Genomic DNA, 17,088 nt, shown 5'->3' on the forward strand with positions numbered 1-17,088 from the left:
TTTTTAAAGGGAACGTATGGTGATAGATTCACCTCTCACGAATTAACAATGAATACAATTTCCTAATCTGTTAATACAATCAACATGGTAGATATAATAAACATTTATGACGAGAAAACGCTATCATTAAATAAAACAATCAGGAGATAAAAATATAAATTAAGTACTGAAATAGAATGTAATTATTAATATTAGAAATTAAACAAAAAATTAAAATACACTTATCTCGAACACGCATTCGTCTTCAGAGTGCAAACTGATTTGAAAAGACTTAGTTTTTATATCAGCGTCCCGAAAGATTTTTTTTTTTTTCAATTCACCGTTAAAACAAAACGTGATTTCTTTCTGAATTTTTGCGAGTGGCGTTTAAGAAATTGCGATATAAGAGAACAGGGGGGGGGGGGGGCTTCTGAAATTCAACTAGTGCCGTTATAAGAAAATTAACAAAAAAAAAAAAAAAAAAAAAAAAAAAACAGAAATTGAGGGGGGGGGGGTCTGAAAGAAATATAAAATGGTTGAGTATGCTATCCTTAAGATCAACTTGGTAGATATAATAAACATTTATGACAAGAAAACGCTATCATTAAATAAAACAATCAGGAGATAAAAATATAAATTAAGTACTGAAATAGAATGTAATTATTAATATTAGAAATTAAACAAAAAATTAAAATACACTTATCTCGAACACGCATTCGTCTTCAGAGTGCAAACTGATTTGAAAAGACTTAGTTTTTATATCAGCATATAAAATATATGGTAAAATCGACCAATTTTCAATCAAATCAATGGATTGCTTGATTTATATATGTATGTATATATATGTACGTATATATACATATGTATATATATATTATATGTATGTATATATGTGTATATATATATGTGTATGTATATATGTGTATATATATATATGTGTATATATATATATATGTGTATATATATGTGTGCATATATATGTGTGTATATATATATGTGTGTATATATATGTATATGTATATGCATATGTATATATATGTATATGTATATATGTATATATTTGTATATATATATGTATATGTATATATATGTATGTATATATATTTATATATATATATAAATATATATATATAAATATATATACATGTATATATATATTATATATATGTATATATATGTGCATATATATATGTGTGTGTGTGTATATATGTGTGTGATATATATATATATATATATATATATTATTTAATCCTAGAACAGGGGCTTCATTTTGTAATGTGTTCAAAAAAAATATGGAAGGTGAAAATGTTTGTTGCTAATGCTTGAAAAGAAAAGCAAATATTATAATGAATGTATTAAATTGAGATAATAATTAAAAAGAAAGAAACGAAAATACTTTTTTTTTCTTTTTAATTATTTTAAATCCGAAACAATGCGAATGCAGAGTTATTTTATTTATTTATTTACTTATTTATTTATTTATTTTAAATATTGTTTCAACTTATACTGAAATCAAATGGTGACAAAATAGTTGACATTCATACACTCTAGACAAATACAATAACCATTGTGAAAGTTTGGAATGTCTGAAGAGTGTGGAATATGGAAGAAAAGCTGTTTTATTTTACAAACCATTTAACAATGATTTGTAACGTGATAGTAAACATTTGAAAGATTCCAGAGATATCGTAATTATTTTTCAATTAAGAAAAATAGCTATTATCAGCAATAAATGTGTGACTATGTTAGTTTGGAAATTTATAGTAGAAAAATTTGCTACTGATTACAAAGATCGCATGCATTTTATTTCAAACTAGCAGGAAGACCCGACGTTGCTCAGGATAAAATGATGATCAACAAATGTTTCACACTCATATTTTTATTGTCATCGAAATTGGTAAAATCGACCAATTTTCAATCAAATCAATGGATTGCCTGCTCTAGTTGAGGACCCATCCATTGCACTGGAGAGAACCTACTTTTGATTTCATATAAAATTATATTTTTATATAATAGCTTGAACGAAAGTTTAAAATGCAAAAATCAAGTATCAGTTTAATTGTGCTCTAAACAGAAATATTCATTTCTAATCCGCCCCTGTCATATCAAAGAATATAATGTTGATTTTATGTCTGGCCTTACTATTTGTGCAGTGATAATGGATTGAATTTAAGTTTAAAATGAAAAAGTCAAGTATGATGGTGCAGTTGTGCTTTAAACAGTAACATTCATTTTGAATGTGCCCCTTTCATATCAAAGACTCTACTGTTGATTTTGTCTGTCGGGCCATTTTGGCTTGTGTAGTAATAAAACTTCTCAAATGTGCTTATGATGTTAGGTTGTGTAATCGTAATTATTTTTCAATTAAGAAAAATAGCTATTATCAGCAATAGATGTGAGACTATGTTTATAGATTTAAAGTAGTAGATTACAAGGATGTTACAAGTATTTTACTTTAAACTTCCTGCTGATTAGAAAGATGATATTTTTCTGAAAAATCTTCATAATTGGATTAAGTATTTTTCAAAAGAAACTGAATCAAATTAGTTTTTTTTTTTAAATTATTTTAAAGAACATATTGATGGGATTAAAATGAAAAAATAAATGCCAGTCAGAATCAAATAGCAATGTAATTCATCAAACGCAATGTTATTTTGGTCCAGTGTTGGAAATTAGAATTTGCTTTATATATTAAAAGATATTTAGGTTTATTTTAACTTTATTCTACAGGAAGTGAAACTCCACTACGTGGCAAATGGTGCTGAAGGAAAACCGTTGATGCTCTTTCTCCATGGATTCCCTGAATGTTGGTACTCCTGGCACAACCAGCTAAAAGAATTCAGTAAAAGTTACAGGTAAAGTAGAATTTATATTTATTAGGCTGTTCCGTCAATGTTAGCCAAATTTTTTACTTACTTTAAAATTTATTTTTTAGTCTGTTTTACACAAAAGTACAAAAATGCTCCTTCCAGGAAAGTTAAAAATAATTTTTTGAACAGAACAGTTTTGCACCAGTTTTATGTTCCCTTATGAAGATTAAAATAAAGATATAATTATATTAAACATTTTGTCTAGAATCTTGATTTTATTAAATGATTTTGATTCTAGAATCTTGATTCTAATTTTGATCACAATCTATTAAATGATTTTGATTGTAGAATCTTGATTCTAATTTTGATCACAATCTATTAAATGATTTTGATTCTAGAATCTTGATTCTAATGTTGATCACAATTTATAAAATGATTTGGATTCTAGAATCTTCATTCTGATTTTAGTCAGGATCTATTTAAATGATTTTGATTCGAGAAAATATCTAAAATTTTAAGGTTCAAGCTTAAGAGGTCTATTATAATCTTTTAAAACTTACAAAACTGTTCTTACTTCCTTTGTGGTTTTCAAAATTAACGTTTTCATTAGACCTAATTTGATAGTTAAAGGGAGACAACTCCATATTTCTTTAAAAAAAGAAAAGAAAAAAGAAAATAGACAAATAACAAATAAAACAGCAATATCTTACAACTTCTCAAAATTGCAGCAAATTTCAATAAAAAAAAAGCAATTTGTCAGCATTTGCAAGTTTTCAATAAAAACATCGGGAGACAAGTAAATGGAGGCTTAAAATATACTTTTATTTTTGTTTCTCAGCATATACTTCATATGATAATATATTTTCACACTGTTTTTACAAAAACAGTTTTTGTTCAAAGATGTCTTGATACTATGAACCTGTTCTGGAACAGGTACCTCAGTTTAGCATCAAATATAAATTTTTACCAAATCATCGATGGAATGTTATACATTCAATGTTGTAATAAATGTAATAAGTGTTTTTATTTTTACTTATTTCGCTTTTTGTTTTATTTTATTTTATTTTTTTTCACTTAAAAAAAAAAGTTTTTCCCTCTTTTTTGTTTTTTACTTTTTTTACTCTCTTTTTGCCTTTTCTTATTTTACGGGGTTTTTTTTTGGGGGGGGGCTCTTTTTTTCTTTCCTTTGCTCTATTTTCTTTTTTTTTTTTTTTTTGCTCTCTTTTCTTTTTTTTTGCTCATTTTTTTGTTCACTTTTCGTTGTATTTTTTTGCCTTTTCTTATTTTACGTTTTTACTGCTCTTTTTTCTTTTTTCTTTCTTTCTTTTCTTTGCTCTCTTTCTTTTTGTTTTGCTCTCTTTTCTTTTTGCTTTATTTTCTTTTCTTTTTTGCTCTTTTTTCTTTTTGTTCTCTTTTCCTTTTTTGCTCTTTTATTTATTTATTTATTTTTTTTTTTTTTTTTTTTTTTGCTCGTTTTTATTTTTTGCCTTGTGGTAACCAATACCCGCTTCTATAACCAATGTCATCATCTTATCACTAGACATTCAAATGACGGCCATACATCCAATCAGATTATATCTTGGAGTGTGCACGTTGGGCAAGCCCTGTTGTTGACTCCCACGCTTTTTGAGGCATAACTTACCGATACTGAATTCAGTTCACACCATACACGTGGTGTTCGAGCAAGTCTTATACTTTGCCTTCAGGCGAAGTAAGTGACAAAATAACCAAAGCAGATCAATATTATTAATTTGAAGTTTAACACTGGCACTCGATTTGGGGTAAAACTAAATAACCATTTTTTTTTATCTTTTTTCAAACCAATGGAGAATATCAGCCCGAGACAGACTAGCAGGTTCTTAAATCTGTTACCATCGACTTGGTACATGAATACTTTGGTGTTACGAATACATGTAAACAGCATCAGCTTATTTGCCAAAGAGAAAAATTTTCCTCCCTACATGTCACCTGAAACTTTCTCACATGATTCAACTTCCTCTACACATTTATCTTATTTGGAATTTTCCATTCTTTTATGTAATTTTAAACATAAGTAAAAATTTTCAAATTTATTCCGATTTTTACACACCTGTGTCTAAATATAAAATCAAAACTTGCAAATGATGTTGCCGAAGTCATTGGAGCCCTGGGTATGTAATTAAAATATTATTTTAATGAGTCATGACTCCTCAGGCCAAAAGTCACTTGAGTATAAGTGTTAATGAGATTGTCAGTTGATTGATGTACCATACCAAAGTAGCACTCTCCCTAGGCGGGTTGAATAGATTTCCTCCTGTGATGAGCACGCGTGGAAGTGCTCAAGAATTCGTTGGTAAACAAAGATGGAGTAAAAAAAAACACTATGTAAACACAATCAGCTTTTCTGGCAAGGAGAAAGATTTTCCTCCCTACATGTCACCATAGACTTCCTCACTTGATTCAACTTCCTCTACACATTTATCATATTTGGAATTTCCCATTCTCTTATATAATGTTAAACATAAGTGAAAATTTTCAAATTGAATCCGATTTTTACACACCTGTGTCTGAATATAATTGCATCTTTATTCTTCAGAGTTGTGGCGATTGATCAAAGAGGTTATTCTTTGTCCGATAAACCAAAAGGAAGACGCAATTATATAAAATCAAAACTTGCAAAGGATGTTGCCGAAGTCATCGGAGCTCTGGGTATGTAATTAAAATATTATTTTTCATTTTAATGAGTTACGACTCCTCAAGGCTAAAAGTAACTTAAGGATAAGTGTTAATGAGATTGTTAGTTGGTTGATGTACCATACACTCTTCCTAGGTGGGTTGAACAGACTTCCTCCAAATATTGTATGTATATTCTCGTCAGAGGAGATGATGACATTAGGTTGTTGTTTTTTCGTTTTCAGCTCTTTCAGGGAGTTGTTGACATCCTCCTACGTACAACTTCTGGTTGATGAATCATATTATGAGAGGACATAAAACAATTAATGGAATGAACAAAATTTGATTGCTTAAAAGGATGATTGTACAAGTATTTGTGAATATTGAATTTTAAGACGACCATATTGTAGTCTGCAGGGAAGCAGTCTCATGGTAATATTCACAAATGGGCAGTTCTTAGAAATTCTGATCATTGAAATTCCTTTGAAGTAAACATGGAAATATGATCAAATTTTACATGTATATGAATTAAATACATTGAGGACATTGCTAAGGCTGCTGCAAAGAAGGTGGGCTCCTTCTACCATGCTAGAAAACTACTTGTACTAGAAAGAATCCTATATCTTTACAAAGGCACAATTCAGCCATACACATCTTGGCTGGTGCATCTACCACTAGCTTCTCATTCTTAGACAGGGTCCAAAAATGAGTCTCAAATTTAATAGGTTCCACACTACCAGCCAAGCTCAAACATCTGTCCCATCACTTCAATGTTGCATCTGTGTGCCTTTTTTAAAAGTACTTTAATGGAATGTGCTCTGATGGACCCATAACACTTGTGCCCCCCATCGACGTACATACTCTCAAGTAACCCAACAAGCAGCAAAATCGCACCCCTTCACTGTTGAGGTCCCTAGATTCCGGAAAATTTTTTATACCAATAGTTTCTTTGCTCGGGCTAATAGTGTTTGGAATTCCCTCCCTGTTTCTTGCTTATTTGATTGTACTAACCTGCAAAACTTTAAATATAATATGAACAGACATTTCACTGCTTAACTCCCCATAGTCCCCTGGTAGATACGATTCCAAGCAGCAATACCCCTTGCTTGGGATGAAAAAGAGTTTGTAAAACTATGCTTTTTCAGTAAGAATAAACTCTTGCTATTGTTTTTTTTTTATTGTTTTTCTTTTCCTGTGTTTAGGTTATAAGAATTGTATTTTGGTTGGTCATGATTGGGGAGGTATTGTTGCCTGGATAACTGCAGAGCTTTTTCCAGAAAAGATTTCAAAGTTAATAATTATGAACTGCCCTCATCCGCTTGTCTTTCGAGATCACTTGCGTGCTAATTTGTCACAAGTTAAAAAATCTGCGTAAGTCGTTTTTTTTTTTTTAAATAAACCTCTTTTAAATTGTGTGAAGAAATTCTCTACTTGATTGGAATCAAACACACACAAACATACATATATGGATAGATACTATTTTATTTGTTTTTTTTTTTTCTGTTTTTGCGATGCTTTTTTAATGAATTCAGTTATTTATACGAAAGTGCATTTTTACCTAAATGCGAGTTGGGAATAATTTTCCCTTTAACCAATTTGGTACCGCCAAATGGGGAGCAGCATATATATTTTTTTTTAAATATAATTATCCACTGACACGTGTTTCGTCATCTACGACTCATCAGAGTGGCTGAATCTAACAAAATTCGAAATCGGGACCTCATGGTAAGAAGCCTAAACTCTTACTACTGGACCATCTTGAACGACTGTTTGGATATATCGCAATTTATGTAGATCTCGCTAGATTCAGCCACTCTGATGAGTCATAGACGACGAAACATGTGTCAGTGGATAATTATATTTTAAAAACAATACATATGCCGCTCTCCATTTGGGGGTACCAAATTGGTCAAAAGGAAAATTATTCCCAACTCGCATTTAGATAAAAATTCACTTTCGTATAAATAATTGAATTCGTTCAAGAAGTATTGCAAAAACAAAAACAATAAAAAAACAAATAGCATCTACATAAATCGCGATATATCCAAACAGTTGTGCAAGATGGTCCAGTGGTATGAGTTTAGGCTCCTTACCATGAGTGACCGATTTCGAATCTTGCTAAATATTTAGCCACTCTGATTAGTCGTAGATGACGAAACATGTGTCAGTGGATAATTATATTTTAAAAACAATATATATATACATATATATATATACTTGCATTTCAGCCGGCATTGTCCGGGTGTTTGGAGGTGTATGCTGAGCAAAAAAAAACAAAAAAACGATCAATTTTTTTTAACTTTGACCCCTATTATGACCCTTAAAATTTATTGTTTTGGGTTCAAATCGAGTTATTAAGTTAGATCCATGTCCAAGGAACCTATATCTAAAATTTCAAGTGTTTAGACTCCAAATTGTGGGAGGAGTTTGGTAGAGTTCTCAAAGGTCAAGGGTCAAATCATTGAATTTTGACCCCTTAACAGCCAAATTTCTGGCCGAAAACCAATCACATAGATTTTCCCAAATCTCAGTACCCTGTATATCAAATTTCGTGTCTGTAGACTGAAAATTGACAAAGTTATTGCGAAGGAAAATGTACACAGACAGACAGACAGACAGACACGTTCACTTTTATAGATATACACACGAGTCCCTGCATCTGTGGATATATTAATTATATATATATATATATATATATTATTCGCACAATAAGCAATTTTTCATTTATTTCATTTTCTGAAATCCACTGGTTCTAAACATCGCAAACATGTGTATTGTACTTTTTAATTGTTCTTGGCTTAAATTCTCAACATTTTAATCATATTCATTTCGAAGTTTAAAATCTTTTCTTTTCTCTGACAGATGTGTTCTAAAAATAGCTAGGGTTTTTTTTCTCTGTGTCTTGAATGTTTGCAATTAAAATCCATTGGCCACGAAAACGGGAAAAATTCTTTCTAATTTGAAAATGGTCAGCTATTTTGACCCCAAAAAGGCTGCTTGTATCTCTCGTGCATCATACATTATCTTGTTTTGCCATGAAAATAACGATAAAGCAGAGACAGGCTTGCAACGTCTCTTCTGTGAGAAAAAGGTTGCAGGGAAGAAAAAAGGCATCCCCCTACGAGGCTACAAAGTCTATTTTGAACTCTGTCAATGCAGGATAAGTACTTTCTAGCAGCTCCTGCCTAGATGTGGCAACAATACCCCATCCTTGAACGTACCTGGCTCTTATATAGGTAGAGAATTGCATTAGCAGTGAGATATCTACTGGATTGATAGAAGGATCCCACCATTTTTCCAACGACCTTGGCAATGTGTTCCATTTCAGATCAGGAATAAAGGTCAAGCCCAGAAGCCTGTCAAGACATGGAACCTCTCCAACACGAGAGCCATTTATTTCAATTGATGCCAGATGGGGATCAGAGCATTGATGATGTAAAGATAGAAGCTTGGTTTTAGATGCATTAAAATTAACCAGCCACATCTTTCCCCATTGTACCACATGCTCAAGATCAGAGGAGAGAGAATCAGAAAGAACTTGGTCATTTGATGTGCTGCCATAGATGGTAGTGTCATCAGCAAAAATTTCTACGAATGATCTAAGGATGTGATTTAGAAGATCATTGATGTAGATCAGGCAGAGAGTTGGACCCAGGAGGGACCCTGGCATTAATACTATGAGCTTCTGATTTCTGCCCATCAACTACTACTCTTATGAACCTATTAGAGAGAAATAATTTAATAATTGAAAAGACATTTCCAGCTATACCATAGCTGGAGATCTTGTGAAGTAGACCTTTATGCTATACCCTATCAAAGGTCTTTGATATGTCAAGATCAATTGCCCTAGAAAGGAAGCCTCCATCGAGAGATTTGCTAATCCTATGAGATATAACGTTAGCACATCTGCTGTAGATCTAGCAGAATGGAAACACTTTGCATGTTACTAAGAAGGTTATTTTTGCTAAAGTGGTTGACTACTTCTCTATTTAACACAGATTCCTGTAGCTTACTCATGATGCACAGGAGACTTATTGGTCTGTACTGAGAGGGAGATGACCGATCACCTGAATTCTTAAATACAGAGCATATTGATGAGATTTTCCAGGGTGTAAGAAGCAGTTCTCCTTAAGACAACACTTAAGCAGCTTTGTAAGTATGGGAGTTAGTTCTGGTTGAAACTTCTTCAGCACTATAATTAGAATGATGTCAGGGCCAGTTGCATTAGTGGAATCAAGGTTTTTGATTAGCTTGGCAACATCATGCACAGATATTTGTATATTGCATAGCGTGTTTTCTGATACAGGAGGAAATACAGGGTGTTGGCGCCCTTGGCCGCATAGAGTAGAATTAGCTGCAAAGTTCTTAGCAAAGGGTTTGGCTTTGTCTGCTGATGATGAGATTAAGTCAGGTCCATTGATGATTGTTGGGATAGAGAACACGCTTCTGTTCAGGATTCTGTTTGCTATTTGCCAAAACTGGTGGGAACCAAGCCGCTGCTCAGCCATTTTGGGCTTAACGGATTGAGCATACAACTCTCTCGCATTCTTTATTACTCTTTTACAGTAGTTGCTGACAGTCCTGAAAGCGGCTTTAGTCTCAGTACATCTGTTATGTTGGAAGCAATTGGAAAAAGTGATTTCTGTGCACAATGGCAGCAGCACATTCTGGAGAAAACCACGGTTGGCTGTTCAGTTTTTGCTGGAATTTTTTCAAGGTTATGAAACGGTGTACACCTACAATTAACCGTTTGGTCAGGTCTGAATACTATAGAGGATACATCCTGTTTAAACATGGAACACAGAGGTAGATCTGATATAAATGTACGGAAGCTATCCCAGTCAGCCATAGAGTATCGATATACTGTACTATTCCACATTGTGAACATTGAAGTCTCCATAGACGTGAATGTTAGTCGAAGGATGAGCAGACAGGATGTTGTCAATTTTTTCAGATATGCTCTTAAAGATAGTAACTCCACTGTTGTGGGGCGATAGAGGGCAAATATAAATGCAGTAGTGTGAGCAAGTGCAACCTGGAATCACATATAGGAAAATTTAGGGTCTTCTCTGGAGATGTCTCCACCACATGGAAAGCCATCCTTAATGTAGACACAAAGTCCATGCCCATGGCGATCTTGGGGTTCAGATTTGGATGTTAAGTTAGAATATCCTTTAATTACAAACTCATCTAAGGAAATAGCCGGTCTAATGCCAGTTTTGCTTAGGAATAATAGGTCTGGTTTAGTCTCCTGTAATTGCATTTCGACCTCTGGAAGGTTGGAACGTAAACCTCTGATGTTGGAGAAGGAGGCATGGTGTGGCACAATGGAGAGCGCCCCTTTTGGGAGAGCTAGGTGCTTCTACATTAATGAACCTTGTGCCTAACTTGTCTGTACTTGTGAGGGGCAGATGTGTTAAGCAGGTGTTTGTGATTTTGAAAATGTTCTGGTATGACTCAAGCCAAGAATGGCAGTTTATTTATAATATGAAATCAAGGCAAAACGATATAAGACCTTAGAATTTGAAAGATCAAACCCGAAAGAACTCATAGATACAAAAACAAAACAATGTTTAAACGTTATGTATGAATGTTCCTCTCTCTCTCTCTCTCTCTCTCTCTCTCTCTCTCTCTCTCTCTCTATTTCTCTCTTTCACTCCTCCTTATCTCTCTTTCAATGAAGAAAGAGAGAATTAAATATAATTTGATTGTTTTAAAACAGTTGAAGCTTGCACCCCATACGTGTGGGATATAGTAGTTTGGTGTTTACGCAATGGGTCGACTAAATATGCTTCCTACTTATTAACTGTTAAATAAATTATATATTTTTTTATAACGTCAGCCCAGATAAAACTTTTACCTCCAACACTCTTATTAGTGACATGGCTACAGTTAGACATAGAAACAGAAAATTTCCGCCATCTCTGGTGACTGTTCACGCAAAATATTGCCAACCTAGAATACAGCTTTTTCTTCTCCCTTTGTCAGAAAAATCACTAATTAAAAATGAGGACTGAGGGACAAATTAGGAGAAGCGAGAGTAACGGGAGCTGCCGATAACTCATCCACAGTGCATTGTTTACTCTTCATTAAGAAAAAAAATGATAATATTAAGTATTGTACTTATATAAGTCCAATTGACGTGTTTATAAGGGAAAGTTTGGTGATAGATTCCCCTCTCACTAACTGAAAATAATAAGAATTGTCGAATCTATTTATGCTATATTTAAAATCAACTTGCTAGATATAATGAGGACATTCATGGATGTGAAAATCTATTAAATAAAGCAATCAAATAAAAAATATAAATTAAAAACTGAAATAAATATAAACGATATTAACATTTGCATCTAATAAAACAGAGAATACATATCATAATTAGATATCATAATTACATATCATAATTACATATCACAATTAAACAACTTATTTGCTAAAAGTTTCCATCTTCAACGCCAGTTAAATGAACTTAAAGTCATTTTGGCTCATCTCAAATTCTGGGTGATTTTAGTTTGATGATATCAACCGTAAGTCTAGGGTCTTTTTAGCAACCTGGACTCTCTGTGCGAGTAAAATGGAGGGTCTTGGTTAGAAAATGCAGCTGACTATATTGTGGCGAGAATCCAGCAAGGCAATCTGGCTCTGCCTGGTTCTCTCCAGGCTACTCCCTCTGTTACTTCAGGAGGGGGAGGCTCCCCTCTCTCACTATTAAATTATTAGATCATCTGTTTCTCTCTTCCCTTTCCTGCAACTCAGAAAAGAAAAGACTCCTCTCTAACCACCAAAACTCTGGAAAAAATATCTACTGACCTTAGGTGACCTGTACTAGTTACAAAGTCAAGCCGCTTTTCAACCGAATTTACTATTCGCATGATGAGGAAAATAATTCTTTTTCCTTCTCACTTAATTTCGCCTTTTACCTTAATTAAATTACAAGCTCCCCCCCCCCATTTTTTTCTCTTTAGGGGGAGATTAACTGCCCTTAAAAAACTAGAATGACCTAGAAAATGGAGATCATTTTATATTGAATTTCACATACGTTTGGGTTTTTACTGTCTATATACAAAATTTCATAGGATTTGTTTTATTGTTTTAAATAAGTGAGCCATTTTAATGTTGATATAAGTAATAAATGAAGAAACAAACTTTTGTATTTATTCATTTAGATACTGTCGAAGGAGAGATATGAATCCATCATTTTTGATTCCGACCTCCATATATGGGTAAAACAGTTACTTGTGTTCAACTACTCATACACAATCATTAAGAAGCGTTGCTTCTTTTTTCCTTTTTTTTTTTTTTTAAGTGACTCAAAGTGGGTTGATATACCATAAAATAAGTGAATCAAATTCCTTTCCTTTTTATTTCAATTTTTTTAAATTTTAATTCTTGTTATTTCAGGTACATTTTTTATTTCCACATTCCCTATCTTCCGGAATACCTGATGTCTCAAAATGACTTCCAGGCATTGGAAAAGATATTCACAAGCAAAACGGGAGTGAGAGCAGAAAACATAAATAAAGATGACGTTGAAATTTATAAATATGCGTTCGGACAAAAAGGTAAAAAGAAAATAAGATCATTTCTTTCTTGGACTCTTTATCCAATTGGACATGATGACACCATCTTGTCCCACCAACATGTTGATGTTGCCAGCCACAATGTCGTGTGCTGGGAATTTTTCATTCATCTTATCTTGTTTGATATGTTGTCATATTTTCCACATTGGTAACCGTGCTCATAAGTGTAAAAATAAAAAAATAAAAAAAACACAGACTCTGATGTTTTACACATATATAGGTTAGACTATGGGTGTGTGTGTGTGTTCCCATCGACCCTTTAAACCCTACTCCACATGTATGTTCTGTCGAGTCCATGTCAGTTAGTTGCTGTCAGTTCGCCTCCATCTCTAAAAGCTTTCCAAACCTGGCCCAAGCAACAATCTGTTTTATTCTGCATCTGAACTCCAACTCTTGTTAAAATCAACTATCTCTAAGCGTCTAACTCAACTCTTATTGTTGTAAACGGGACATTTTTCGTATGTAAACCTTTTCTGTTTTCATAAAATGTTGTAATTGTAAAAACCTTATTGACCTTCACTCAACAAGGTCATAAACCTCCTTGTCGATTCTAAAGCTTTCCAGACCTGGCCCAAGCTATGGTCTACTTTTTTCTGCATTCAAACACCAACTGTGGTTAAGTTAAACTGTCTCTAAGCATTTAACTCAACTCTTATTGTACTAAATTGGACTTTTTTCGTCTGTAAATCATTTTTATTGTCATTAAAACCTCATTGACAATCACACCCCATAGTCACCAAACAAAGCCATAAAACTCTTTGTCAATTCTAAAATATTCACAACCAAATGTTAATATATCTCTATCTATTGTTTTGTCATTTTTGTTACTGCAGTTCATCACACCCTAATTTAAACCTTGCTCTTGGATCTTTTTTATCTGCAGTAAAGAAGAAATTCCTATCTATTATCTGTTGATAAAGTCTATTTTTCATTCATCTTATCCATTTATGGCTGTATCATCATCATTTCTCACACTGGCAGCCATTAATGGGATTCACGGGTTCAGAACTGCAAAAATATAACAGGAAAATAAAAGGAAAACACAAACTCTGACACTTCACAGATATATCACCTGAATGCTAGGTGTGCGACATCATTAACTCTCTATATGCTAAGGCCCACTATTATATCTACTGTGGAGGCCGTTTCCGTCAGTTAGCTGATCAGTTCATTTTCTAATTTGCTCAGAGTCACGATTCCTTTTCAACTGTGTTCTAATTCCAATTGACTTCAAAGTCCAACTAAAGGTCCATTTTGACTCACAACTATCCATTTCGTAAGTTCAATTCATGACTGCCTGTAAACTGTACCTTCTGTCGTTAATCCATAGCCACTCCCGAGTGTCATAAAACTCATTGTCAATCCTAAAGTACCCGAAAACCAAATCTAAATATATCTCAGGTCCATTGTTACCGTCACTCTGACCAATCAGCTTATTTCTTTTGTCTATCATACTGTCTATTGTCTAGTGATAAACCCTATTTGCTATTTCTTTTATGTTTTTTTTTTCCTTTCCTTTTTTCTTTTAATTCTCAGCACTTGGGGTGGGTACACTCATAATATCACAGCATAACAGTCATATTTTTTTTTCTTCTGACCAGTGATTTTTTTTTTAGCAACTTTCACATAATCCAGTTATATACAGTATAATCACGTTGACACACCAGTTTTCAGTTAGATCACCAAAGTTAAGTGGCATTGAGTTTGAATAGTACTAAAATGGGTAATACCAAGTGCTGTATGTGCTCTGAAGCCAGAATGGTCCTGGATATGACCTTAAACTATATCCGATGGTGAGGCCCCAGCTTGCGGGCTTTGGGGTGTGTGGAGCCACCGCTTAATTGTGATTGCTCCCAGGTCCACTCTGACCTGGAGTGGTAGTACCTGTTAGGGTCCCAACTATGGGTTAAATAGAAACCGACTTGAAAAAAAAACATATTCTTGATATGCTGTAAAACAAAACCAACCAAACCAACCTGAAGCCAGAATAGGGGTAGACGCAACCAGATTATTCTTGCCCAAGAGACAATCACAAAGGGTTAAGGACTTTCGGATCTCAGATATAATCAAGGTATGTTTATGACCACAGGGTATAATCCAGTGAATCCTTAATGTGTTTATATGAAAGTGCTCAATAACAAGTATTTATTTTATTTTTATTTTTTAAATTTTTATACAATAATATTTTGCAGATATGTTCCCGTTACATGAAGAATTACAAATTCCACCAGGCAAAAAGTTTTAAAACTTTGCTTTTATTTTATATTTATTTTTTTTTAATTATTAACAAAAGATTAAAATTGTTGATTTATTATGGCTTACTGAAACGAACTCTGACAGATTGAATTTCATAATTTTATTTTTTATTTTTTTAGGATATGAATGAAAAAAAATTGTTTTCTCTATCACATTTTCTTGTTTTAATGAATATTCAATTAATAGTAAATAGAAAAAAACTCATAGATAAGTCACATAAAAGCAAGAAACGCATGCACGCATACATACAGACACACGAGAAGTGGTCACAGAATGTCATTAATATTGAGATGTATATTTTCTCTTCTTCCAGGTGCCTTGACAGGTGCTATTAACTATTATCGGGCGTCCCTCTATGAGGAATCCTTGCAACCTCCAAAGGAATTTCTCCAGATGCCTGTCCTAATTGTATGGGGTATCAAAGACACCTATCTTGAGAAAGACATGGCACCTGCCTGTGGAAAATACGTCAACAATCTCTGCATAAAGTTTGTGGAAAACGCATCCCATTTTGTCCAGCTTGACCAACCAGCCGTGGTTAACAAACTGATGTGGAAGTTTTTGAAGTAAACTATTTCAATACGATTTTTTGTTATAAACTTTTTTGCCGACATTTTTTATGAAAATAAAAATGTATTGATTTATAACGTCTACTTTTTTTTTTTTTAACGCTTTTTAGGGTTTTGAATTCACCACTGAAATGCTGTCATCTAACGTGATTATCACAACCAAACTTTGGAAGAGGGTGGGGCTCGATAGTGTACAGGGTTGGATAAAATAACAGAAAAACAATTAAAAGCAATGGTTTTCTGATAGCAACCCTCCCCTGAAATTCGAATCTTGTGAAGCTCTTGGAGAACTGTTTTTGCTGAAAGAGAATTATCCATGTAATTGTTAAGCTCTGTTGGAATTATTTTGAGTGTGTGTGTGTGTGTGTGTGTGTGTGTGTGTGTGTGTGTGTGTGTGTGTGTGTGTGTGTGTGTGTGTGTCTCTCTCTCTCTCTCTCTCTCTATATATATATATATATATATATATATATATATATATATATATATATATATTTCTCACATACACTTTTAATTTTTTTATTTTGTTCTAGCTGTCACACGCTATCTTGTACATTCCAACCGAGAGATCTTTTTAAGATTCTCATCATCTCTTTAAACGTAATTGTTAGTATATGTAGTAGTTTTTAAAATTCTTTTTTCATGAGTCCGGTTTCTCATATAATTACAAAAATGATAGAGATCTTCCTAAGATTCCAGCTTCTTTTCATGTCATACATAAGACCTTATTTCATTACCGTTTTCCCCTGAGATCTGTTTAATCCAGCATCATTGGGGACATTCACTTCTAAGGTTGCTTATGTTTATTTATGTACATATGTATGTATTTATGTACGTATGTATGTGTTTATTTATGTACATATGTATGTGTTTATGTACGTATGTATGTGTTTATTTATGTACGTATGTATGTGTTTATTTATGTACATATGTATGTGTTTATGTACGTATGTATGTGTTTATTTATGTACGTATGTATGTGTTTATTTATGTACGTATGTATGTGTTTATTTATGTACATATGTATGTGTTTATTTATGTACATATGTATGTGTTTATTTATGTACATATGTATGCGTTTATTTATGTACATATGTATGTGTTTATTTATGTACATATGTATGTGTTTATTTATGTACATATGTATGTGTTGATTTATGTACATATGTATGTGTTTATGTACGTATGTATGTGTTTATTTATGTACATATGTATGTGTTTATTTATGTACGTATGTATGTGTTT

General features: G+C 32.9%; 1 protein-coding gene across 2 annotated transcripts in view; it reads left to right on the forward strand.

The window, feature by feature from the left end:
* Positions 1–15,918, forward strand: part of LOC145249519 (epoxide hydrolase 4-like) — a 35,168-nt gene extending 19,250 nt beyond the window's left edge. For both annotated transcript variants that reach the window (XM_080111138.1, XM_080111137.1), the window contains 5 exons: positions 2,710–2,834; positions 5,365–5,477; positions 6,644–6,812; positions 12,843–13,003; positions 15,591–15,918. In XM_080111138.1, coding sequence (XP_079967264.1) covers positions 2,710–2,834; positions 5,365–5,477; positions 6,644–6,812; positions 12,843–13,003; positions 15,591–15,847 — 825 coding nt within the window. In that variant the 3' untranslated portion in view covers positions 15,848–15,918. The remainder of the gene's footprint in view (positions 1–2,709; positions 2,835–5,364; positions 5,478–6,643; positions 6,813–12,842; positions 13,004–15,590) is intronic.
* The last annotated feature ends 1,170 nt before the right edge of the window (positions 15,919–17,088 follow it).

This window comes from Euprymna scolopes, chromosome 28 (assembly GCF_053919585.1).
Source record: "Euprymna scolopes isolate OS-2025 chromosome 28, ASM5391958v1, whole genome shotgun sequence".
NCBI classification, from domain to species: Eukaryota; Metazoa; Mollusca; class Cephalopoda; order Sepiida; family Sepiolidae; genus Euprymna; species Euprymna scolopes.